We start from the raw sequence: 24,520 nt of genomic DNA on the forward strand, positions 1-24,520 counted from the left end.
CAGCAGTTCGCCATTTTATGTTCCCCCGCCCCCTCTCGTCACGTGATGCTGGCGGCCGCCATCTTAGGCTGTCCGCGCCGGCGCCTTGTGTTGCCCCGGTCACGTGGGATTGGGGCTGGCAGGAGCTGAGGGGAGGGGAGCGGAGCGGAGCCGAGCCGAGCCGAGCCGAGCCGAGCCGAGCCGAGCCGAGCCGAGCCGAGCCGAGCCGAGCCGAGCCGAGCCGAGCCGCGCGGCCGGAGGCTGAGGGGCGGTGGCAGCGACACGATGGGGCAGTGCGGGATCACCTCCTCCAAAACCGTCCTGGTCTTCCTCAACCTCATCTTCTGGGTGAGTGCGGAGGGGTCGGTGAAGATGGGCGCATCTCAGCGGTGCGGAGGGCTGGGGCCGAGCGCGGTGCGGGGCCGGGCGCTGAGGGCGGTGCGGGCCGCGCTGCCCCGCCGCTGTCCCGGCCTTACGGCCACCTGGGAGCGCCGCGCTGTCCCGTGTCTTTTTCACCGTGTCTTTTCCCATTTCTCTTTAAACTCGTTAAAAGCGTTTGCGTTTTCTCGGGAAGCCGCGCTGTGTGCAATCCCTTCATTTCCAAGCCGCACTCCTCTGGAGTTGGGAGGTGGGTGAAACTGCATCTGTTGTCTCAGCGCTGGGCAGTATTTAATGAGTATCAGATATCCTGCCGTAGGGGCTCTTGTGTAACGTGATACAGCTGGAGCTGCGGTGTTGAGGTGTGCAGATCTTTGCCGCTTTAGTTTCTGTAGAGCTGCTACAGCCGCCTAGTTTTCGGCCTTTAAAGTCTGCCCCGAGCGCTTAGTGGTAAGTATGTGACACTGATTTCTTCCACACGTTTAACGCAGAACTATGCCGTACGTAGAACTTAATGGTGTGACAGCAAGTCCTGTGAGTCACTTTTTCTAGTCAGTGCAGTTTCACAGCAGTATTTATGCCTTGCTTGAACCTGCCACAGCTGTGCTTACCCAGCCTGGGGAGCAGCAGGCTGCTGGAAAATACCTTGCTGAAGGTGGGTGTACAGTTGTTATTGCACTGTCAGAGCAATGCACACAAAAATCACAAAGTCATCTGTGAATTTTAAGAATTCCGTTTTTTTTTTTTGGGGGGGGGGGGGTTAGTTGCTCTATTTCTCATTTTCTAATCCTGGCTCTGGGAAGGGTAGATCTCAATGCCATTCAAAGCATTGAGGAGGGAATAGTGGGTAAGGAGATACTGGGAGATAAAAATGTAACTATATTTAGCTGAATAATGACTAGTACCATATGAAATGTAACAAGTGTTAGAGGGTAAATGTGTTTCTCTAAATTTTTTTACTAAGGTATGTGTCTCTTGGGTGCTTACATGAGTTATGGTCAGGCAAAATGCATGTCTGTGCAGTCTCACTGGCATTTGTATATACAGCTGTTCAGAGAGAGGAGAAGTTGGTGTGAGGCACATTTAAAAGATCAGTGTTAGGAGTAGTCTCCATTGCTTATCTTTGAAGTATCATCACAGAATGGGTTGGATGGGACCTCAAGGATCATGAAACTCCAACCCCCTGCTACAGGCAGGGCCACCAACCTCCCCATTTGATACTGACTGGGTTGCTCAGGGCCGCATCCAACCTGGCTTTGAGCACCTCTAGGGACACAGCTGAAATCTCCTTTGTAGGAAGAGGTTTTTTGTTATGTGCATAGTTGCAAGTGATACTGAAAGAGCATTGTGAGAGCTGCCAAGTAGTGCTTAGTTTTTCACTGGACATGAAGTTGCTGTGAATTAATCTTGAAGGAGTGTTTTATGCTCCTTAGCTGCTGATATAAATTAGGTTGTGTTTTTAGTGGATGCAACTTCTCTGAGTTTCCTCTTCCAACCCCAAAGTTCAGTGATAATTTTCACGTTTTATGTATTTGGAAGGTGTTGTTTGCTACTTGCTGCATTTAGTAATTTAATTGCAAGTGTGTTTACTCCAAAAAAAAAACAAACAAACAAAAAAAAGTGTTAAGCACAGAAGCTACTTGGTGTAATACTTAACATAATGTTTTAGGGTTTTTAATGGCTGTTCTATTCTTAAGACAAATTTGTCTCAGATGATGTGTAGACAGATTGTACTTAGGTACAAAGTACTCTGTGTCAAATCAGAATGTCACCAGTGTATTCTGTAAACGATCTCCAGTCAAAGAAGTCAACTTTTGCTGGCAGCTTTTTAACAGGGAGGCAGCTGCAGCGGCCATACTGCTGATAAGGTGTGCATAGAATGATAAATGCAGGTTCCTCCAAAACTGAAAGCCTCAAAACCTGTGTCTTGGCTCTTTAGCCAAGCTGTAGCCTAAAGGTAGAAAAGCATGAATGTTACTTCTTACATAATTGCAGCAAAAGTTGTGCATCTCAGTTTTAAATGGCAAAAGAGAAGGAAGCAGTTGAGTTCTTGATTTAGCATGTTTCATTTGGTGACTGAGCTGAATGTGTATAACATTTAGTGCCTATCTAGTTGGCAGTATAATTGCTCTGTGCCGTTACAGAAGTGTTCTGATTGTCATTCATATGTCATTCCAGTATTGATAATCAGATCATCTAGATTTACACTGAGGCTTTTGACAGCCAACTGCCTATAATTTGTCAAGTAACTGTGAAATCTCCTTGAATTGCTTTTTTAAACTTAGTATGTCATTTCAGAGTATCATATATAAATCTTGTGATCAACAGGATTGTCATAATCTTTATGGTATGCATTTATATTACAGAATTAACTTGAATTCTGTATTTAAACTTGAGATTAGTTTGCTACAGTCATTGAAAGCTCTGACAATTAGCCAAGTGAGTTGTATTTGTAGAAGTGTTTAGACAATGCTCTCAGAAATCTGGTTGGATTTTTGGGTGATCTTACGTGAAGCCAAGGATTGGCCTCAGCAGTGCTAGTGGGTCTCTTCCAATGCAGGAATAACTTTTTTTCCTCCCTAACCACAGTTCTGATATTTGTGGGAGGGTGTGAATGTTCAGAACACTTTTTTTTTTATAGTTCAGTCTTTTGAATGTGAGATGTTCAGAAGATTATTACTGGTACTGGAGGAAAAAGAACAGCTTTATTATACTCTCTAGTTCTGAATGTAATTTGTTAAAAATAATTGATATTTTGAATTCCTGTCTACTAAACATTTTGGCTCTTACTTTCTCCTTTGGTACTATTTTCTATCAATCGCTTGGTTTGTTGGGAAAATGTTTAGTGTCTATCAGCTGTTCTTTTGGTACTGTGAACCTGATGATGTCTTGATCAGAAAAGTTTAAGCCTTTAAGTATTGAGTGACTCCAAAAGTAATGCCTCATATTTCTTTCCGTGGAAACTAGAACAGATAGAACACCTTAACACTATTGGATAGAGTGAATTCTCAGTTGCAAGTAATGGTACAATAAAAAAGACAAGAAAGCAGAGAAGGCTGGGGAGGAGGACAGCACTGTGGGGCTGTACCTCTAACCAACACGTAGGTCTCTTAGGTCAACATGACAGTGGTATCAAAAAACAGCCCCAATTTGATTAAATACTTAATAACAGAAGAGGAACTAAGGTTTTCATGCTTCCTAATAAGTAAAGAGCATTGTCTGGTTTGTTCTGCTGAAGTGGGCAGTTTCACTGATGGCACTTCTAATCATGTGAAGTCACCATATTATTCCTGTTCCGTATGACACTGTTGCAGTGCTCTGAGATGTTTAACTCAGACTTCTGTATATGTTGCAAGAGTTCACATGCTCTGTTTCTGCAATTTCTTTTAATTCACAGAGGTGCTCATATATGAGTGTTTGGTTATTACTAAGCTCTGGGGGGAAAAAAGACCAGCAAGAAAAAGGTTTTATTATTTTTTTAATATAGATGTGATTTAATATTGTTAACAGATCCTTCAGTTGATGAGGCTGCTTAAGTAAAATTAATAGAGTATGCATGTTGGCAATAGCAAGTTCCTTTTGCTGCTGCAAATTGTGTGAAGAAGCAAGCTAGTGTAAATGGTATTGCCATAGGCTTTTTGCCAGGAGAAGCTGTTCCTGTTTGTGGCAGAAGACATTAAGAGCAGTGTCTTTGCTTATGCTCACACAGACTTTCTTAATTCATCAGGAGTAAGATACTCTTATTTTTCTGTATTGGACTCAAGTAGGTTGTCATCTCTAATAGTTATGTGGTAGCTCCATATTTGTCTTTGCCTTACGAAAAAGGAAGGTCAGGCATGCTATCTGATCATAGCTGTACCTGCTCATTCATTTATGGCTGCTGACGTAGCCCAAGCTCCACCCAGTTTGCAGTTTGTGATTCTAAAAATTTCTCCTTCTGGAAAGTCTGATGTTAAGTTTTATTTCACTTCATTACACCCAAGAAATAAAACAATAATCCTTCTACTAAGTGCATTTTTCCAAAATACTTTTGAAGTATCTTCCCCCCCCAGTAGGATAGGGGCAAGGATCAAAGGACAAAGTAGAACTTGTGGGTTGAGATTAAACTATTTACAAAGATAGAGAAAAGGAATAGGATAATAGCTAGAACAAGTGATGCCCAGACAGTTGCTCACCACCCCTGACCGATGCCCAGCTGGCCTCCTGAGCAGTGGAAGCAAGTGAGATGAACTCCTTCCACATGGTGTCACATGGTATGGAACATCCCTGTGGCCAGTTTGAGTCAGCTGTCCTAATTCTGTCCCCTCCCAGCTCCTTGGACCCTTTGCTGAGAATGGCCGTGGCTCTGCACAGCACCACTTAACAGCAGTTATCAACACTGCTGTGTTATCAACATTGTTTTTCTCCTACAGCCAAAACGTAGCGTCGTAACAGATGCTCTGAAGAAAACAATTCCATCCCAGCTGAAATTAGGGCACTAAGTTAAAGCTTCATCAGGTGACTTGTACAGTTTAGTTGAAAGCCATTTGAAGAAATTAAATACATGTAAAAATGGCAGAGAAATGCTTGCGGGCTTGTTCTGTAGGAGATAGGCATCCTTGTACATTTTAGCCATCTGTACTATAGTTGGAGTCTATGTTCGTAAAGAATATCTATGCTTTGACAGCCTGTAGTGCTAAAACAGTACCTAATACCCTATGCTTGCTTTGAGGTTTTTCCTTTACCTGTACATCTGCTCCTTGAGAAAGGGAATAAAGTTTGCTTTTGCTCCTGTGATGCTTTCTACTTGGTATCTAACTCTTTTAACTGCTCTCTAAATTACTTAACTACCTTGAAATCATTAATTTTACTATTTGACTAAACTGTTATAAAATAGCCCTAGTAGTGGTTGTTGAATCTCCAGGCTTCGTTTCAGTATAACAAGAGGGCTTTTTACAGTCCTGTGCTTACTTATGCATACTCACCACAGTAGGGTAACCTCAGTATTAGACATTATGTAGCATTACAGTACAGAAACTAGCTGTGCTGTCCCTAACAGGAATTGTAGCCATCCAAAGTGTAGTGTGTTCATGAATTGCTGGTAGAAAAGGAGAAAGAAAATGCAGCAAGGGCGGAATTTGGTGAAATCTAGCAATAGGAAGAAATGTAAAAAGTTAAAAGCAGACAGAAGTGAGCTTTAGGAATCAACCAGGTAACCTTCCCATTTCACTGGAAGCTTGAGTGTCTTCTGATCTGGACTTTAAAAGCCAAGGCAATGAAGAAACTTCGGGTGTATTTTGATGATCAAAGAGAGATTGACAGATAATCCCGAAGGCTACCCCTGAGGAGATTACTTGACAGAAGCCTTTTTTCTTTGAAGGACTGACTTCTGGATGTGAAAGTAGCCTGCTTTGTGCCTCTGCTGTCCTGGCATTAAAACGAGTGTATTTTCAGGAATGTTGAACAGTTTGGAATCCAGTGCATTGTGGAGAACTTAATCAGGAATTAGGGCATAAAGCTCCTGAAGCATCACAGCCTCTGAATGATTTTCTTAAAGCATTTGGGCACAAATTTTCAGGTAACAAACAGATCAGGTCTTGATTTTTTTTTTTTTTGCAAGGCTTTGATTTGCTTTTAAGTATAAATCTCATCGTGTCTCTTTAAAGGATGATGTTCAAGACTTTGGTTCATGAGATTTCCTTAGGATTGTTCAGATGTAGGTTTGTGCTTTTAAAAGTTTATACCTGAGAGAAGCAAAAACAGCTTGCAAAGTGAAATGCCATGTATTCAAATAGTATTTAGAATTTAAAGTATTGCTTCACTCAGCAAGACAGCTTCATGGCATGGCATAGTCGTTGTTCTTGTGCAGGGCAAGGAGTCTGGAAACTGGAGTGTCAGGTCATGTTGTAGTTAATGCTAAATAGGTACAGAAGAAGGGTGATACTGTAACTGAAATGTTCCCAATAAAAGTCTCCTTATTCCTCTGTTCTGCATCTCACAATTAGTGACATTAAAAATATGTAATGCCAAATGCAAGATTTAGCTCAGCATTTTGTTTTAGTTATGAAAGCAATTGAATTTGAGTTTTTTTCTTAATGCATGGTGCTACAGAATTGAATTTGGCTAGCGTAGAGAAAGCCACGTGGCTTGATTTTTACTTTCTTTGAACCTTTAAGATACCTTAACCATGTCATGAAGTTGGTTAGAATTGATTAGTTTACTTAAAGGGTTTTGAGAGATAGTCAATAATTAGTGATGAGAGTGGAAAAGAGTGGTCAGGAAGCTATTGAGTTCTGTGGTGGGTGGACATCAATTTAAGCAAGTAGAGAAAAGGGTTGCATGTGTGCTTGTGTTTGTTTTGGAGGGGGGTGAAGATGGGAGATGAGGCCTTTGAGCTTAAAGCTGAAGAACTAGACTTTGAAGTAGAGAAAGCCCCCCCAAAAAAAAAACCAACTGTTGGAGGAAATCTTTCTGTATTGGACATGAGTCAGGTCATAAATATCCTAGTGTTGGAGAGATATAGAACAAGTCAAATGCAGAAGAATTTGGGGGTGGGTTGGGGTTGGAGGAGGGAAGCACTTTTTAAGGTACTGGTTTAAGACTGAAAACTGAATAGTAAACCAGTGTTCTTTGTGTACAGGTAGAAAATGTCAATATGTTGACATGTAAATGGAGAAAAGAAATCTGGAATGAAGCTGATACAAACTCAGACCCCCCAGATCTTCTGAGCGAATATGGCAGTTTAAAAAAAAAAAAAAAAAGCACATTCCCATCAGACTAGAAAAACAATGTGAGCTAAGATTCACTGAAGCTTTAACATGAGGAGGGAAATAGACACGTTGGGAGGATAGTGTGTCTAACATAACAGTGGAATGACCAATATTTGGGCTGAGCAGTGACCCATATTACTGCCAGAACTTACTCATTGGTGATGATTGGGAGTAGTAGACTTTTGTTGTTGTCATTCAGGGTTCATTATCAAAAAGAGTGAAATACTGTTCTTAAATAGTCAGATAACAGGTGCAAATGGTTTCTCCTGTGTGTGTGTGTGTGTGTGTGTGTGTGTGTATAATGCTTAGCTGCTATTTTGTTTGCTTTTTTCAGAGATTCTTTTTCTTGACATAGAGTACAGAATGGAGATTCCATGGGAACAAATGTTCTTGTTTGGCTCAGTTAAATGAAAGAGTTAAAAAGAAAAAAAAAAAAAATCCTGTGGAAATTGACTGTGAAATAGCAGAAGCAAGATGAAGGCCAGTGCTTTGTGCAGGCAATCTTGGGATGAGTTTCATTTAGATCTGTTAGGAAGGGAAGTTAGGGTAGTGTAAGAAAGCCATAGGATGTAAATAGAGCTGCCTTGTTCCATTGTTGATAAATAAATGATCAGAAGAGGAAGTGCTGTTGATCTCTTACATTCCAGTCATGCTGCTCCGTGGCAGCAAAAGTCTTAGCTTTCAAACCTGCTGTGTATACGTTATTGAAAGCGTGAAGACTTATGAAAGTTTGAAGTTCTTAGTGCTTGTTGTTGCCTACTTAATGCTACGGGGTGTGTCAACAAAATAAGTAGGCTTGTCTACCTCAGTGCATGTGGAAGGCGAAAGCTCACTTTAGTGAAGCAGGCATTGGCTTAGGAGTCTGCATTACACCAAAGATGGAGGGAACCCCAAATTTTAAAGGCTTTCCAGTAACACTTTGAGTGATGCTTTTTATCACTGTATGCACTGCATAGTAGATCTTCTGGCTTTCCCTCCAGTTACTTGTGATCTTGTTCTTTATTCAACAAGTCTTTGCAGCCTGGTGCCAAAGCAATCATATCAAGCCTTTCTGAACTATGTGGGGCCTGTATAGCCTTAATTTTTTGCTCTGATGAATGGGGTTTCTGAATGTTAAAGACCTCCTCAACAAACTATTCTCATCAACTGTATTTGTTTTGGCAGTCTTTTTTAAAGGTTAACTTATGCTAAAACAAAAGTATGCCACATCAAGTTCAGTACTCTTAAATCAAATGCAAACAGTTCCGAAGGGATGTGTGAATGCTGAATAACCAGTCATCTCCACTGAGCATGCATGTGACCTGGCGCAGATTCAGGAGCTGCTGCCATCTCTGCTCAGAGCCTTGAGCAGATTGTTTGAGAATTCTCCTTTCAGTCCTGCTTATAAAGGACTTACTTGAAATTTGTGCGGGTCATGTATTTGATTTATATTTAATGATACGAGAAACACATTTATCAATATGATGGCTTTTTATTTAAACATTTTTATGTTTAAGTTGAGCAAACTCAGTATTCTGTGGATTTACTTTCTGCTCTTCAGAATAAGTATTGAGAATTGGATTATTATACTTTTTAGTTCCTCCTTGTGGCATTACTTGTGATACAGATCCTGGTTTTTTGGCATTATTTCCTTCTTTTGGAAAACAAATTATAAGAAGCTCATGAAACCAAGCTCCAGTGAAAACGCTGATGTAGAGACTTGGCATTTACCTCTTTTGCTGTTTAGAGCATCCTGAAGGAAGCACTAAGCATCACTTGACTGGTGTGGAGTAAAGGAAGGTATTTGAATTTTTTTTTTGTAAACTAAGAGGGCAGCACTGCTGTTTTCATAGTGCTGCAGTCGACTGGGCAATTGTACTAGTTCAGAAACAGTGTGAAAATGTAATATGTGGGAGGACAAATTATTGTCTTTTTAGCTTTTAAAAATGATCTGAATATGAAAGTTCCAGAAGGCACTGTTGTTTTCAGTTTTTATTTCCAGAGAAGATGAGTTGTGCAAGTGATTGTGTGGAAGAGGCAGCAATAATTCCAAAGGGTGTGGACACTTCACTGGCTAGATGCTCACTTCTCAAGTAGAGAGACCATGTCATCGGTTTCTGCTTCATGATTCTAGTGCACTTTGTAGATGGAGGGATCCGCCCTGATGTTCCCAAACTTCCATAGCTCTTTCCACAGAAACACCCATTCTGCAACCTTTGGAAGCAAAACCTAAGGACCAGTGTTGTCATGGCTGGAATCTGTAGTACCACATGTGAGAGGGTTTAAATGAGGACTTCAGACAAGGCTGCTTTAATCTGAGAAGCCTGATGAGAAATGTGACCTTCCAGTTACAAAGCTGTGTTTTCTTTAGGAAAAACATGCTCTGTGCTCATCAGTTTCTGAGGCTGTATGTGCTAGACTTGTCCTGCATAGTACTGAAAGGGCAGAGTTTTTCCTGATGTGAATGCTTCTCAAAGGAGGGATGGGAAGCCAACATCTGTAGTTCTGTAATGCTTGATTTCTGTCTCTCTTCAAAGATACTTAAATGCATATGCTCATGCAGTTAGCAGGAGTCTCAAGTCTGCCTTATGAACCATATTTTTCTTAGAAAAGATGGAAGCTGCTTAAGTTTTCACCATAGAGGAGGACAAAGAGGCTCACAAATGGTTCTGCTTTCACTTTTGTTGAATATTTTCTGTGCCTGATGCCAGCTGCAGCCGTTTTTCTCTACCACCTCACATAATACCATATTTCTAACAAGCATTTTAGTTGTTGGAGACTGGAGATGACATCGCTGGCCTGTCTTTCACATGCTTCATTGCTAGGCAACAGTTAATGTAATTGCATTGCTCAGTGACACTACTTTGAATCTTTGCTTTGTCTACAGAAATTGTATATCTTCATTTTGCCACGCTGCACCTAACGTGGCAGGGTTTCTGCAGTTGGATTAGCACTTGGTGTTTTGTGTGATGGGGCAAGTGTCTTAATAGCTGAAGTGTCTTCAGCTTTTGTTGGCTGGAGGTGATACCTCACTGTTGGTTTCTGACTGTTAATTTTCACTTTCATGACTGTTTTATCTGTATCGTACTTCTTACTGGATGAATGTGAGCTTCTGGATGCTTTAAATTCCTGTGGAGTACACACTTACCTTTACTGCAGAAATAAAGGTGGAATACGTAGTTCAGCTCCACACAGAACATGGGGTACTTTTGAGCTGCCTCTTAATACCCTTTTTTTTTTTAAAGCTTTAAGCAGTATTTCTATAACCAAGTGCTGCAGAGGGTACTTGGAATGTGAGACTTCATCCTAGCAGTGCTTATCCAATGTTGTTTCATGGAAAATAGTTGCAGCAGTATTGCAGAACTAAGCGTAGATGGTAGCAAAGTGTGCTGAAATAATAGGCACCAGTTCTCTCAAATCCTGTTCTGTGTGCTATACTGAACAGGCTGCCTAAGGAGGCTGTTGAATCTCCACCTTTAGAGAGTTTCAAGACTGGACAAACTGTTGAGCAACCTGGTCTGAATTCCTTGTTGATCTAACCTTCAACAGAAAATTGGAATAAATGATCACCTGAGGTCCCTCCTGGCCTGAAGTATTCATTGGCACTGCTATTGCCTGACGCAGTCTCATAGTGCTTCAGTTGCTGGCACTAGCTGTTGGCATCCTGGCTGCCCTCTGGTTTCACAGTGCAGGGGTAGGGGAGGTTACAGAGCCTCTGAGTGGAAGGGGGCAGGCTGCAGCATTCCTCCTTGGGTCCTGTTGAGTGAACTTCTGTGCCTGAGATGTGGATTGGAAGGGCTTTCACAAACCTTTACTGCAAAATGAAATTCCTCAAATCATGCCTTAGTCTTTGCACATTCTGAGTGGATTGTTTTAGTGTAGCCTAGCAAAGCAGTGTAATTCATATGCACTGTGACACCAGGGAAGTATCACGAAACATTCAAATGATGCTGAATGTCATTGCAAATCAATTGAATATAATTGCTTCATTTTAAGTTTGAATGCAGTGGTTTCATTCTGTAGTGAGCGTGGTGCTATTTGATTCAGGACATACGTTGTAAGATGGCGGTAACTTGAAGTGATTTGTTTGTTGTTTTTTTTTTTACCCCCATATTTTAGAAAAGGGCCACTCGGTACATTGACCCTTAGGAACATGGCTCTTTTCCTGTATCTTTCAACAGTTGGTGCTTTAGACTTGAAAAAAGCTGCTGTCTCTAGAAGTTAGTTCACAAGATGTGTATGCATTCTGTTCTGACCTTAAATCATGGGTAGTCAGACAGCAAAATGAAGGAAGTAGTTAATTGATGGTAGTTAAAAACCACATACATATTCTGAATAGCTGTTCAATTGCTAATAAACTGGCTCTGAAAGTGGTCTGAAATCCATTTATCAGGAGTATACAGTTTGTGAATGTAGAAAGCTAAGCAGCACGGAAGGGAATGTGTCTGAGAAGGAAGCAAATTCTTGGTGTTCATAGTATGGTTACCCTCATTTCTTAACTGCATTCTTTAGGAAACTAATAAACCATAGTCAAAACTAGAACCATCTAGGTTAAATGGAATTGGGAAGCTAGCCTCTGTTTGAGATATTCCAGACAAACGTACGCTGTGATCTATCAAAGATGGGTAAAACAATAAAAATATGTATTTCTGAAGAGCACTACTTTGTAGTGCTTGATAAAAATAATTGTTACACAGTAGCCTTGCAGATGGGAGACTTTGGTGTTCAAAGAAGCTTAAATGTTACTGTCTATTGTAGGCAGCAGCAGGCATACTGTGCTACGTGGGAGCCTATGTGTTCATCACATATGACGACTATGATCACTTCTTTGAAGATGTCTACACGCTCATTCCAGCAGTTATTATCATAGCTGTAGGAACACTTCTTTTTATTATTGGACTTATTGGATGCTGTGCCACAATTCGTGAAAGTCGCTGTGGACTCGCTACGGTAAGTTGCAGAGCTGCTGTGTGATGACATTCCCTTGTTGGCATCTGGCCTTTGTCTTTTTAATAGATTTTCAAAATGCATGTTTTTTTTAATATTTCTTCTTATCTTGCTTTATAGCCTGAAATTTTGTTAGGCTTGTCCCTGAGATCCTATTTTGGTTTTCTGTTCTAAATAATGCTGTTAGTTTGCCTGTTCAGGCAGCAGAAGAGTCTTTGTGTGTCACATCTTAGAGCTGTGATCTTTCTTTTTTTAAAATCACCTCCTTATAATTAAGTCAGAACAGTGTTAAATTTGCTTTATGTTTTCTGATTGAAAAGCTGGAATGGGATAGGGAGAAAGGTGAGACATGAACCTTCTTGTGTTAAACATAGCATTGAGGCTGACTGGGAATGATTGTGATGCTTAAATGTCCTTTGCATGGCTTAATTTGGACATTTAGTTTCCAGGAATTTATCTTTTTAAGTGTGTTAAATATAACTCTAGCTTGAGAATTAGGTAGGATTTAAGTTAGGCCAGTATTCAAATCATCTCCACTTTGCTGCTGTTGGGTGCTGTCTAGACTAATTGAATGCTTAAAAGTCTTCTCAAGTATATTAATACAAATGCATAGCTTGTTACTGCTTTTGTTTCAGGGCTTGATCTGAAAAAAAACATTCCTGTAGTGTGTCTACCAGTTTTAGGAATAGCCTGGGTAGCTTTTTCGTTGTGTGGCTGTAATGTTTACCTAATAAAAGGGTGAAAAAAGTACTTCATTGAATCACTTTAGTATGGCTTTTCAGTCCAAATGATCAGCATTTACCTGACTGGGTGGTTCTAATTCTTATTACCTGGTAAAACTATAAGCTCTAAAACTGAAGTCACCTCAGGACTCGCTTGGTCAACTTACTTGCCTGCTTTAGGTAATTTGCTAAGTTGAAACCTGAGAAATAACTTCATAATAAATCAAAGCCTGTTCAAAGACTTTCAGATACTCAATTAGGAAAATGTTTGCGCAAATTCTCTGAAACTGTGTTTTACAGTTTGTGATCATCCTGCTCCTGGTTTTCATTACTGAAGTTGTGGTGGTGGTTCTTGGATACATCTACAGAGCAAAGGTAATAACATTTAAATTTCACTAAATATTTTACTGAAAACTGTGATCAAAATACTGAGATGTAGGCTTTGCTGTAATTGGTTCTGTAAAACCATTAGTGGATATTCATTCATTGTGCTAATTTGAGATTGATATCTTAAAATTTAGAACAGCAGTGTTTCAAACGTATTGATAACAGTTTAACATTATCAGTTACCTCAGTGTACATCATATTTCTGGTATTTTTGGCAGTGCACTGAAAAGATGAGCTGATCAAGTGGGACTCTAGCTTGTAGTGCAAGTGGTCCCTAGAAGCAATTGAGGAAAGCTGTGTACTTCCCGAGAATGGGAAGCCAGTTGGATTCATATATTGTAATTTGAACAGTTACTTTTTGCTCAAATTTATGCAGAAACATAGCATATAACATCGTGGTCTTTCAGAAATTGCCATACATCTGATCTGAGCTAAGCTGCAGTCATTCTAAGTTCCAGTATAAGAGTGGTTTACTGCTCTCTGGTTAACAGCATTCAGGACAGATAAAAGATGCATACATCTGTCTTCTGTAGCCTGTCTGAAATTACACACTTGAATTGCCTGAAAATTGGATTGGTCCCAACTTGTATGTTCCTTTGTTTTGCAGCTACACAGCTTCACAAGCAGTAATGAAGGGTCAGAGCTTGGGAAAAAGAAGGGAATAGAGCATCTTCTTAGTGACAACATGGCCTTATGCTAACCAAGCTGACTTGCAGGAGTCAGTATTTAAAAACTAAATTTTGAATCTTTTCAAAGGGCAGACAAAATTACTGTTAGAAAGAAATGGCTGTTTTCTACTATTTTTTGGTACTTAACTGTTTTAAACTGTTGTTCTCAAGGACGACAGGAGTGTCATATCTGTTGTAAGTGAAATTGGGAGGTGAAAACTGCCTAGATTTTTGATTATTTTTGATTACTTCTTTTCTGATTAATTGCTGTTTGGACATGCAGAGGTGGGATCAGGAAAGTCAAGGCATAGATGGAACTGAACTTGGCAAGGGATGCAAAAAATGACAAGAAGGGCGTCTTTAGATATTTGAGTCAGAAGAGACAGACAAAGCAGAAGGTACACAGTCTGGTAAATGAGAAGGAAGAACTGGCTTCATCAGACATGTAGAAGGCTGAGGTACTCAGCGTATCCTTTGCCTCAGTCTTCACTGGCAGTCAGGCTTCCCATGCTTCTCATGTCCCTGAAACCTGTAGGTAGGGATCAGGGGACTGAAATCCATCCCAGTGTAAGAGCAGAGAAGGCCAAGAGAGTTTCATGAGGCTGAATGTGCGCAAGTCTGTGGTGCCAGATGACATGCATTTCAGGGTTCTGAAGGAACTGGCGACTTGGTTACCAGGCTACTCTCCATCAGGTTAGAAAAGCTGCGGATGCAGGCGAAGTCCCTGATGACTGGAACAACAGGGACGTAATTCCCATTTTTAAGAAAGAAAGATGTTAAGTCACATGCGAGTTAAGGAGGCTGTGATAGCTAGCATGGCCTCACTGAGATTGTGCCCAACCAGTCTAGTGGCCTCTATGGAGGAATTGCAGCATCAGTGGACAAAGGAATGGCAACTGATGTTGTCTGCTTAGACTTGTGCAAAGTATTTGACATGTTCCTGCATCTCTAGATAGGATAAATACAGATTTGAAGGCTGGACTGTTTGGTGGATAAAGAGTTAATTGGATGGTCGCAGCCAGAGGATTGTGACCAGTGGCTCTTTGTCCATGTGGAGGCCAGTCACAAGTGATATCCTCTAGGGGTCTGTCTTAGTACCGGTGCTCTTCAACATTTATCAACGACATAATGGGATCAAGTGCACACTTGGGAAGTTTGCTGATGACTCTGAGATGAGCAGTGCATTTGACACAACAGAAGGAGGGGACGCCATCCAGTGGGCCCATGTGAATGTGTTCAACAGTGTCAGGTGTTGCACTTGAGTCATTCCAGTCATGGGTATGAGTACAGACTGGGAGAAGAACTCCTTAAGAGCAGATCTGCTGAGAAGGATTTGAGGGTTCTGATAGGTGTAAAGCATGAGCCAGCAGTGTGCTCCTGCAGCCTAGAAGGCCAGCAGTACCTTAGGCTGCATCACAAAATAAATGGCCAGCAGGGCAAGGGAGAGGTTTGTTTTCCTGTATTCTACCCTAATCTGGAGGCCCCATCTGGAGTGCTGTGTGGAGGCCTGGGGCCCCTGGCACAAATGGGATGTGGAGCTGTTGGAGTGGGTCCAGAAGAGGCTGGGGTACCTCTCCTAGGCTGAGGGAGCTGAAGGTGTTCAGCCTGGAGAAGAGAAGGCTCTAGGGAGACCTCAGTGTGTCCTTCCAGTACTTGAAGGGAGTTTGTAAGCAGGAGGGGGACCAATTTTTTTACACTAATAGTGATGAGAGAGGATGGCTTTAAACTAAAAGAAAGGACATTTATGTTAGATGTTAGGAAGAAATTTTTTATTCAGAGGATGGTGAGGCACTGGAACAGGTTGCCCAGAGAGATACTCAGGACCAGGTTGGATGGTGCTCTGGGCAACCTGGTTTCCTGGTTGGTTACCCTGTCCATGGCAGGGGGATTGGAACTTGATGATCTGTAAGGTTTTTTAATGTAGCTTTGTGCTTTGTTTTTCACGCCACTGCCCTAATATGAGTATTTATTGAAAATTGGGTTAGTCTATGTAACAAAATGAGGATATGTTTAATTTAACTAATGTAGTTTAGAACACTGATTCATACAGGAAAACTGGTTTCAAACTAGTCTGAAACAAGGTGCCTGTATAGGTTAAACTGTATTTAGTTTAAATCTGTCTTAACACAGACCTACTTGTGAAAATAACCAGTATTCCTGGAAGGGGACAATAAGCTTGTGCAATTGCTGCAGAAAATCCTTCACTTAAAGCAGTTGAACAACCTGAATCTTTCTGCTATGATGTGTTCACAAGATATTCCTACTATAATTTGCAATTCTACAGGGTATGCTTGCTTCATGTTCAGTCCTGAAATTAAAATTCCTTGCACGTAATTCCTTCTGAAAGTGGTTATCCTGAACTGATTTCTTTTTTTAAACTTACTGCAGTACCAAAGTTCAAAAAGACCAAACTTTCTGCGCATCTACGTAACAATTTACAGAATTGTACTACTCAAAAATTCTAGCAAGACTTCCTACAGAGTGAATATTGGACATCTTTTGCAGGACAAGTAATGATTCTTGAGTGGCATCCATTTTTAACACAAGTACTGAACAGCATCTTTAGCAGCTTGACTCATCTGCAGTAGCTCAAGCTATTCCAGTAGCTGTTGCTATGTACCATGTACAGCCATCAACATTTCTCAGAAAGCATGGGAGTGGTGGATTTTATAGAAAGTTTGATCACTGTAGGGTAGAATAGTCAATCAAAATACCTCATCTTTGATAATTAACCCACTCTTTGGTCAGAATGGGTGTAGGTGGAAAAGTAATAAATAAAAAATGCTCACTGATGTTGTAGGCTCTCAATGAACTTCAGGAGGAGCGATGTCCAGAAGAGATCCTTCCTCAGTGGCAGTCAGCTCTTAAATGGGATCTAGGAGGGGTGCAGCCAGGCTCCACCCCTTCCAGTAGTACTGGAGAATTACCTTCACTTGTGCTCCTGTGGCTGACTCATTGCTTGCCTCAGGTGGTCAATCTGAGGTTCAGGCCGTGGTTCAGCAGCTCCCATGGCTTAGTTATATCCTGGTGGTCCCAAACAAAATGAGTTAGTCTGAGTGGCTCTACTGATTTTGCTTTGGAACTTTGAAAGTGAGTAGAAAGTGGAAAGGTGCATACTTGCTCTTAGGGAAGTTCTTAATTCCATGGTATGTCTGATACTGTGAGTTGTGATACAGTGTTACAGTAAAGGCAGTTTCTTTTCTGAGATAGACCGCTAAGCTTCTTTGTCTAAAATCTTAGTGAAGGTAGCTTCTTGTTTTTTCTTGGCCATTAGCTGTAAGTTACTAATTAATGTATTTGCCAAAGTCAAGTCAGAATTTTAACAAGTTGTACCATCTAAGTACACTTAACTTGATATGTTAGGGAATTATCATGGTTTTCTCAGTTTTATACTTAAGTGAAATTATTTTACCTTGACCTGTACTTCCATTGGTGTGCTAATGCTGATGCTTTGCTTATGCTTTACAGGTGGAAGATGAAGTTGATCATAGCATTCAAAAGGTATACAACGGATACAATGGGACAAATCCTGATGCAGCCAGTCGTGCTATTGACTATGTACAGAGGCAGGTGAGATGGCTAGATGTGTGAAATACTAAATGCTTTTGGGCTGTGTGCCACTTAACTATCCATTCAGTCTGTGATTTGCTTAAATAACACTGTCACATAATTTGTATAACTTAAGTAACAAAACAACCTGACCTTATCATGTTTGTGCTTTTGGTATTACAGCTAAAACTTCTGTCTTGTTCAGTTTAATGACTGGTTAACATAGTAGCTCTTTACCTGTGTGTTTTTCAGCTGCGCTGTTGTGGGATCCATAACTACACAGACTGGGAGAATACTGTCTGGTTTAAACAAACTAAGAACAACAGTGTGCCACTTAGCTGTTGCAAAGCAACTCTCAGCAATTGTACTGGCAGTTTGACCCGTCCACTGGACCTTTATTCTGAGGTGAGACAGCTCAAGTATGAGCTTAGGTATGAGCTTTTGCTGACAATCATTTAATTTTCTTTTTGGTATAAATATCAAATCAGGAATGAAAGTTACTAACAGGAAGTAAACATGACTTCTAAAGAAAAGCTTTTCTTGTTTTTTTGTTTTTTTTTTTTTCCTTTCTGCCTTATTTGTTGCTTTTGGGGATTTTTTTGGTGTGATTGCCAGAGGAATGTATAACAAGCCTTTTTGTTTCAGGGCTGTGAGGCTCTGGTTGTAAAGAAGCTTCAAGAGATAATGATGTATGTCATCTGGGCAGCACTAGCATTTGCTGCTATTCAGGTAAGAGAATGTTCTTTGTCTGTAAACTCAAATGACATTCTAAACTGCTGTCAGGCTATTAGAGTTATGTGCAGGATGCTGGCAACTTTAGTTTGTACTTGGATTGAGAGAGAAATGAATCTCAGTCAAAATGATGTAAATACCTCAAGACAAAACTTCTCAATTAAGTGTGGTCTGAAATCTGCTGCAAACAGGAATGTATGTTCTGTTAGATTTCAAGATAGCTGAGAAGTCTGTTATGCGCAATAATCAACTAGAATGATAAATTACATCTTGAAACTAATTATTTTAAGCATCAGATATCTATCTCTATGAATGTGCTCTGAAGGCATTTGAGACTGGAAATAAAAATTTGCATATTTAATTTACAGCTTTGAAACAGATGGCTCGTACTTCATACCATTTTAGAGGTACATCAGTGTATGCTTCATGGCATGCATATGATGTTGAGACCGCCCACAAAATGCAGCAAGGTTTTTGATAGCATTATCTGCTCTTGTTGGTAGAATTCTGCATTTTCTTGGAAGTGTCTTGATTGCTGGACTTGAACCAAAAAAGGGGTTCTGGTGCAGAGACCCTGCTTGCATAAGGTTTGAGTGCAGGCTGTCTTCCATAGGAATTCTAATTGGTGTAGTTTCCCTGGTCATTGAAAGTAACTGGGGAAACACTATCTCAGTATTGACTAAGATTAAAAAACTACAGGACAGCCACAAAACTGTTTCTTTTAATCATTCCTGTAAAATTGAAATTTTGAGCCTTCATCAATCAGGCAGCTTAGTACATGAATCACATTTTCAGTTTGTGGCGATTTTATGGTCTATGAGAAATGTACTACATATGCTGAATCCCAAGAGACTTGAAAACTACTTTTCAATTACTTTTGTACTCTTAATAGCATTTGAATACAGAAAACATTATTTCTGCGGAATTGGGAGCTTAAGCACTTTCATTTTCAAAACCAGCTTTTGAGCTGGATTGTGTGTTTTGAAGATGAGCAAATCATCTTTTGAAAACAGTTTTGAGAGAATAATTCTATTTCTATTTCAGTTCTATTAGGCTGTATTCGCAGGTAACAGTGTATTCAGTACTGCTGTTCAACTGTCCAGAACTTCAGATATGAGACGCAAAACTTGAGTTCAGTGCTCAGTATGCTGAAGAAAGATTTTTAATTGCTGTTCTTAATTTTTTCCTCCTAAAGCAATATTTAGTCAGCTCAAATACTGAAATACCTACATTTTAATTACAGAAATGTATTTCCACAACACTAGTTAATCTGGCAGATTTTTATGTTGTAGAAAATGTGTTATGAGACTGGGTGAGCTGAATAGAGAGGAGGCATTATTCAGAATATTGGTGTTTGCACGTTGATTAACAGGTCCACTCCAATATGCTATTATAGCTATTATAATTCCTCTCTGGGATTGGGCCAGAATTTCGACCACACACTTGAAATGCAAATGTGACTACTTGCATACTTGCATCCTTCTGTTCTTCCTGGCTAATCAATTGTCTGCAAGCATGTTGGTTGTATTCCTTTTGCAGTGGGTGCTTTCATTTGTCTCCACGTTAGTAACGAAGCAATTGGCAGAAAGTACATATCTAAACAGCTTGAAAGAAAATAAGAACATCTGACAAATTCCTTTGGTGGTGCTGTAGTAATGTTGTGTGTCACAATCTGTGACACCTGTTTAGAAAAGTTAATAAAAAATAAATCTATGTAGGTTGTTCTGAAAGTAATGTCTCCTATGTTTCCACTGAAACTACAGCAGATACAAAGAGCACAATAACACTGTTTGATAGAGCAAGTTCTCAGCTACAAAACACTGTTTTTCAACATTATTGCTATCATTTGCTATGCATTTTTGCCTGTGATGAACAGTAAGTAGCCTGCATGCTGTGCTTGTGAAAACATGCACCAGTGGATGTGACCCAGTGTTGCAAATGACAACAGAATGGGACAGAATATTGGTGGGCATGTTCACCCTCTACTGCCTTTCCAACATAATCTGCCTCTGGGCCAGCATAATAAAATAGGGCACAATACTTTCTGGACAGCCTGAATGCAGGCTGTTGGGAATACCTTTGAAGTCTAATAATGTTCACTGTGTGATTATCACACTTAAATCTGTCAGAGGTCAGATTTTTGTTTTTTTTCTACAGTTCAAATTTTTACGAATTGGCATGTTTTCAAAAGATGCAAGTTTCAATCAAGTTAGTACTAAAGCACATTGAAACTATTTGAATTACTTCTCAAAACATAAGATGTGAGTTGTGACATTGTCCTATTTGAAATACAGAATTAAGGAATGCATTTAGTTTGGTTCTCAGCAAAATAGTCTGCAGGACAACTGAAATGCAGGTAAGAATGAGAACTTCAGTGGATGGCCTGTAACCTATGCCATATTCTGTAGAAGAATAGTAATCTGTTTGTTTGTTTTTACCTTTTGGCCAATTCTATTCTTATTCCTACAAGCACTGAATAGTGTCCTCTCTGAACAGATTTCTATTTTGTGATGCAGTAAGACTGTTCAAAGCTTACCTCCTAGCTTTAAGTGAGCAAATTTAGCCTTCACTGCCTTCTTTAAAATGGAAAGACTGAGAGGAGAAAAGAACTTTCTAAGGATTTTGGTTTGTGGGAAGACTTAGTCTTTTCTGCATAGAATTAATTTTTTCTGTGTTCATATTCCAGTTACCATGGGGATCTGGAAGGGTGTGATAGTTCCTTGGTATCAACTACAGTGACAGCACTGAACTATTAATAAATCAGGCAAAATGAAGGGAGCAGAGGCACTGCAGTGGGTTAAGTGCTGCTTGATTAGCTGTGAGAGTTCATTCTTAGATACCTTCTTTAGTAAATGATCATCTGAGATACTAAATGTGGTGTATCTGTATAGACAGTTAGGATTTTAGCAGGACCAAAAATAGGCTAATTGGTTTGATGGAAGGAGATGGGGCATAGTTAATACTAGCAGGCAAAGGGGAAAAACCAAAATCAGACTGTGAAAGATGTTGAAATATTTCTGAATGCTGCTTAAGCTTTATAAGATGTATGTATTGTTCTTCAGCAGACTTTTGTTCACAGTACTGATTAGCAATTGGAGAGAAACGGAATTAAATGCCTTTAAAACTTCAGAACACTTCAGAGATGCTAGCTTATTTTCCAAAAATTACATGGTAAATTGTTTCAAGAAATGTGAAGTGTGAAAGTTAATTCTGTCCTTACAGTAAATTACAGGAATATACTTGCTACTCACTTCCTAAAGTATCTGCTTGGTTTACAAATTGACTCAAATTTATTATTTTTATTACCTAGCTCGACTTTTGATTTTTTTCAGGTTTTATACAACTATATAAATTGAATAACTTGAGTCAGTCAACCAGGATTCTCTTTGTGAATAACTGCAGAAGTGATGGAACTACTTAAATTTGAAACACATAGCTAGTATGATTTATGGACAAAAAAAACCCACAATGAAAGGAATGTTTCTGTCTAGCACACTTCATCTTATCTTTATTTTCAACAGAGGAAAGAATGAAGTTTTTGTGCTTGCTGCCCGCAAACCTTCTTCAGAGTTTTATAGCCACTGGCATTTACCACAAAGCTCCATCTCATAAGTCTAACTTGAGCTTGCTTGCTTTTTTTAATTGTGAATGTGGAAGGGTGCTTTCCCATGAAGAGACATTCTGTCATGTAACTCAGTTTTTCCCCTTACTCTGACACGAGATAATGCCCTACTAGGAGTTAGCTTTGGACTGGAACTACCCGAGTACTGATAGAAAGTGAAGGAAGTGGGAAGTAACCAACAGACAGGCTGAGGTGCCATACTTGAGCTTACTCTCCATATGCTTTTTCTGGTCCGAAGCTGAATTTGGCTATGGCTCCAAAGCAGAGAATAAACTACAGACAAAGAATATTTTGAGTCTTTATATCTTGTTCCTTCCCAGGAAATACAAATCTTGCACTAAAACTTCGTCATGCATGCTGGTTTTTAATCACTGCTTATTTAGACTAACATTTTTAAGACTCTTTTTCTCTTTGATCTTTCATCAAACTTAACTAGGTTGCATGTACCAGTTAAGCTTTGGCTTCTGAAAGTTTTTTTTATACATTTGACATTTTCATCAGACTGACTTAAAAAAGAAAACAATCTCCTTCCATTGTACTGATTTCTCACAAAACATCAAGCTTTACAGTTGTTGGGTCACTGACCACCTGAATTCTTTTTTACTTTCTGTTGAAGTTTCTTTTTAAGTAACCTCCTGGGGTGATGCTTTATAATCCAGAGCTATGACAGGATCACCTTGTATATTTACATCTGTGAATAAAATTTTTCCCTGTATGCATATGAACAGATCAAGACAATCTTACTTCGTTGGCAGCTCTTGTCAAGTACTGAAGACCATACAATGCATCATTAAACTTAAAAAGACTATATCTGCTTTAAAAAAAAAAAAATCAAATAATAGCTCACTTCTGTAAAATATTCCTGATCATGTTTATTTAAGCCTTTTAAATGTATACAAAGCAATCATATCCTTAATTCCTGATAAACTTTTGCCAGTGTAGTCACAGCACTCCAGTAAAATGGAATGACAGAAGCTGTCTAAAAGTGAGTAATTCATGTCGGCCTTGAGCTTCCTAGCATGAAATGTTAATAGATGGAGCATCTGAAATAAGGTGGAGTGGGTTTATAAAACTCCTGGTTTTGTTCTCTTTCATCACAGCAATTGGTGCTAATGCATTTGAATTATGATCTTTCATAATACATGCACCATCTAAATATGTATCTTTCAGGAGAAAATGAGTAATTTCTTCCATCAGAATTTTTGTGGCAGCATAAATGTGGCTAACCGAAACAACTTCTGTTAAAGATGTCTATGATCTTGCAAGCAGATAGAAACAAGTGTTTGGCCTTTGGTTTTTGCAACAGAAAGAGAAGCTTTTTCAAGTATTTGTGGCTATCTCTGTTATGGACAGCTACAACCTCACAGAGCATGTTGGCAGTTTCTGTGAAGAAGTTAAAGTCTTTTCTTTGTACTCAGCTTGTTTTCTCTTTTTCCTCCATAGCTTCTGGGCATGTTGTGTGCTTGTATAGTATTATGTAGAAGGAGTCGGGATCCTGCTTATGAACTTCTCATCACTGGTGGAACCTATGCCTAGAGGACAATGTGAACAACGTGGTTCAATCTTATCTCACTTGTGTGGAAGGTGAACGGGCCAGGTCTACTGCAATAGTTTGCTTGTCCTAAGCTTAGTCAGAGCACACCTTTCACAGATGAGGAGAGCTGTACTGTACACTGGTGACGGGCAAAGCAACTCAGCTTTACACACACCCATATATACCTGTGACTTTCACTGTTCTAGCCAGCAATTCATGTATCTAAATGTTTTAATATACTAGTAAACTTCCTGATTTCAAAACTATTTGCAAGTTAAGTGTAAATTGGCTGATGTGGAAGTCAAAGGATGTGTGCCTACTTTGGTAGATTACCTCTAAGCATTAACTGACTGATTCTTGCATAGAGAGATAATTTGTTAAACCTTCACTACATGGAACTTTTTTGGCCAAAGTTGTACAAAGGAAGCCAGCTGTATTTAATTTGAGAAGTATTTTAGTCTTGCCCCTCACCAGTGTCATTTTTTAAAAACACTTAAGTGAAGTCCAGTACTCTTTATATATAAATAGTAAAACAAAAACTAACCAAAATCTTAGGATCATGCGACTGCAGTTTCGACCTTCAGAGATCAAACCTTTCGAGCATTAGTGTTTTAAAATACAAGCTGGCTTTTCAGGAGTATAATGTATGCACTACTGTTCTATAATGAAATATTTCATTTTTCTATGAGGAGCGGTTTTATGTGTTGAGTGACCTGTTAGAGTGTAGCTCTTAAACTGGTTTGGAAATAATGTAGCCATGTAGAGTAGCAAAGTAGTATGTGAAAGTGATCTCAACTGTAAATAGTAAACCTGATTAAATAAATCTCTGTATATCCGCCCTATAATTGTCTGGTTTTTCTATTTAAGATTCCAGTGTATTGGTTCAAATGGAGTCTGCAAGTGCTGTAAGCTTTAATGTATGAAAGCACCTGTTTTAAATAGAGATTTAAGTGAATTCACTTAAGGTTTGTTGGGAACTTGTGTTTATATCAGATGTGTTGTTTTTATTTGATGTGGTACTGAAGAAACACAGCAGAACAAACTTAGTTAAACTTAGTGGAAAGTTAGCAGCTTGTGAGCAGGATTAGGGAAGAATCTGTAATTTCTCAACAGTTGGAGATAAATACTGTTATATTTTAATTACATGTTAATCTGTCCTGTGTTATTCAGATACTTTGTCATTGCTGTTTTCAAAGGTTTCAGTTACCTCTGCAGAAGACAGGAATGTTCAGAACTTCTACTGCTTTTTCTTATGCTCTTTATTATGCAAAATA

At 39.5% G+C, this 24,520-nt stretch overlaps 1 protein-coding gene across 2 annotated transcripts; it reads left to right on the forward strand.

Annotated features, from left to right (window-relative positions):
• Positions 1-68: 68 nt before the first annotated feature.
• On the forward strand, positions 69-24,091 carry TSPAN3 (tetraspanin 3). 2 transcript variants are annotated; one of them, XM_085233912.1, is made up of 8 exons: positions 69-147; positions 178-327; positions 11,844-12,035; positions 13,055-13,129; positions 17,278-17,379; positions 17,611-17,763; positions 18,004-18,087; positions 23,156-24,091. In XM_085233912.1, the coding sequence occupies exons 2-8, from the start codon at positions 265-267 to the stop codon at positions 23,246-23,248; spliced, it is 762 nt and encodes a 253-aa protein (XP_085090038.1). In that variant the 5' UTR covers positions 69-147; positions 178-264; the 3' UTR covers positions 23,249-24,091. The 2 variants fall into 2 exon arrangements, with proteins under 2 accessions (XP_085090038.1, XP_085090040.1); XM_085233914.1 differs by having other exon boundaries at positions 129-147; positions 183-327.
• The last annotated feature ends 429 nt before the right edge of the window (positions 24,092-24,520 follow it).

This window comes from Meleagris gallopavo, chromosome 12 (genome assembly GCF_905368555.1).
Source record: "Meleagris gallopavo chromosome 12, MGAL_WU_HG_1.1, whole genome shotgun sequence".
Lineage (NCBI taxonomy): Eukaryota > Metazoa > Chordata > Aves > Galliformes > Phasianidae > Meleagris > Meleagris gallopavo.

What these genes read in the sequence shown, in the direction of transcription:
- TSPAN3 (XM_085233912.1), top strand. Translation starts at nt 265, where the DNA reads ATGGGGCAGTGCGGGATCACCTCCTCCAAAACCGTCCTGGTCTTCCTC. An exon ending in CACTGGACCTTTATTCTGAG is followed by an intron (nt 17,764 to 18,003) that starts GTGAGACAGCTC and finishes TTTTTGTTTCAG; the next exon opens with GGCTGTGAGGCTCTGGTTGT. An exon ending in TAGCATTTGCTGCTATTCAG is followed by an intron (nt 18,088 to 23,155) that starts GTAAGAGAATGT and finishes TTTCCTCCATAG; the next exon opens with CTTCTGGGCATGTTGTGTGC.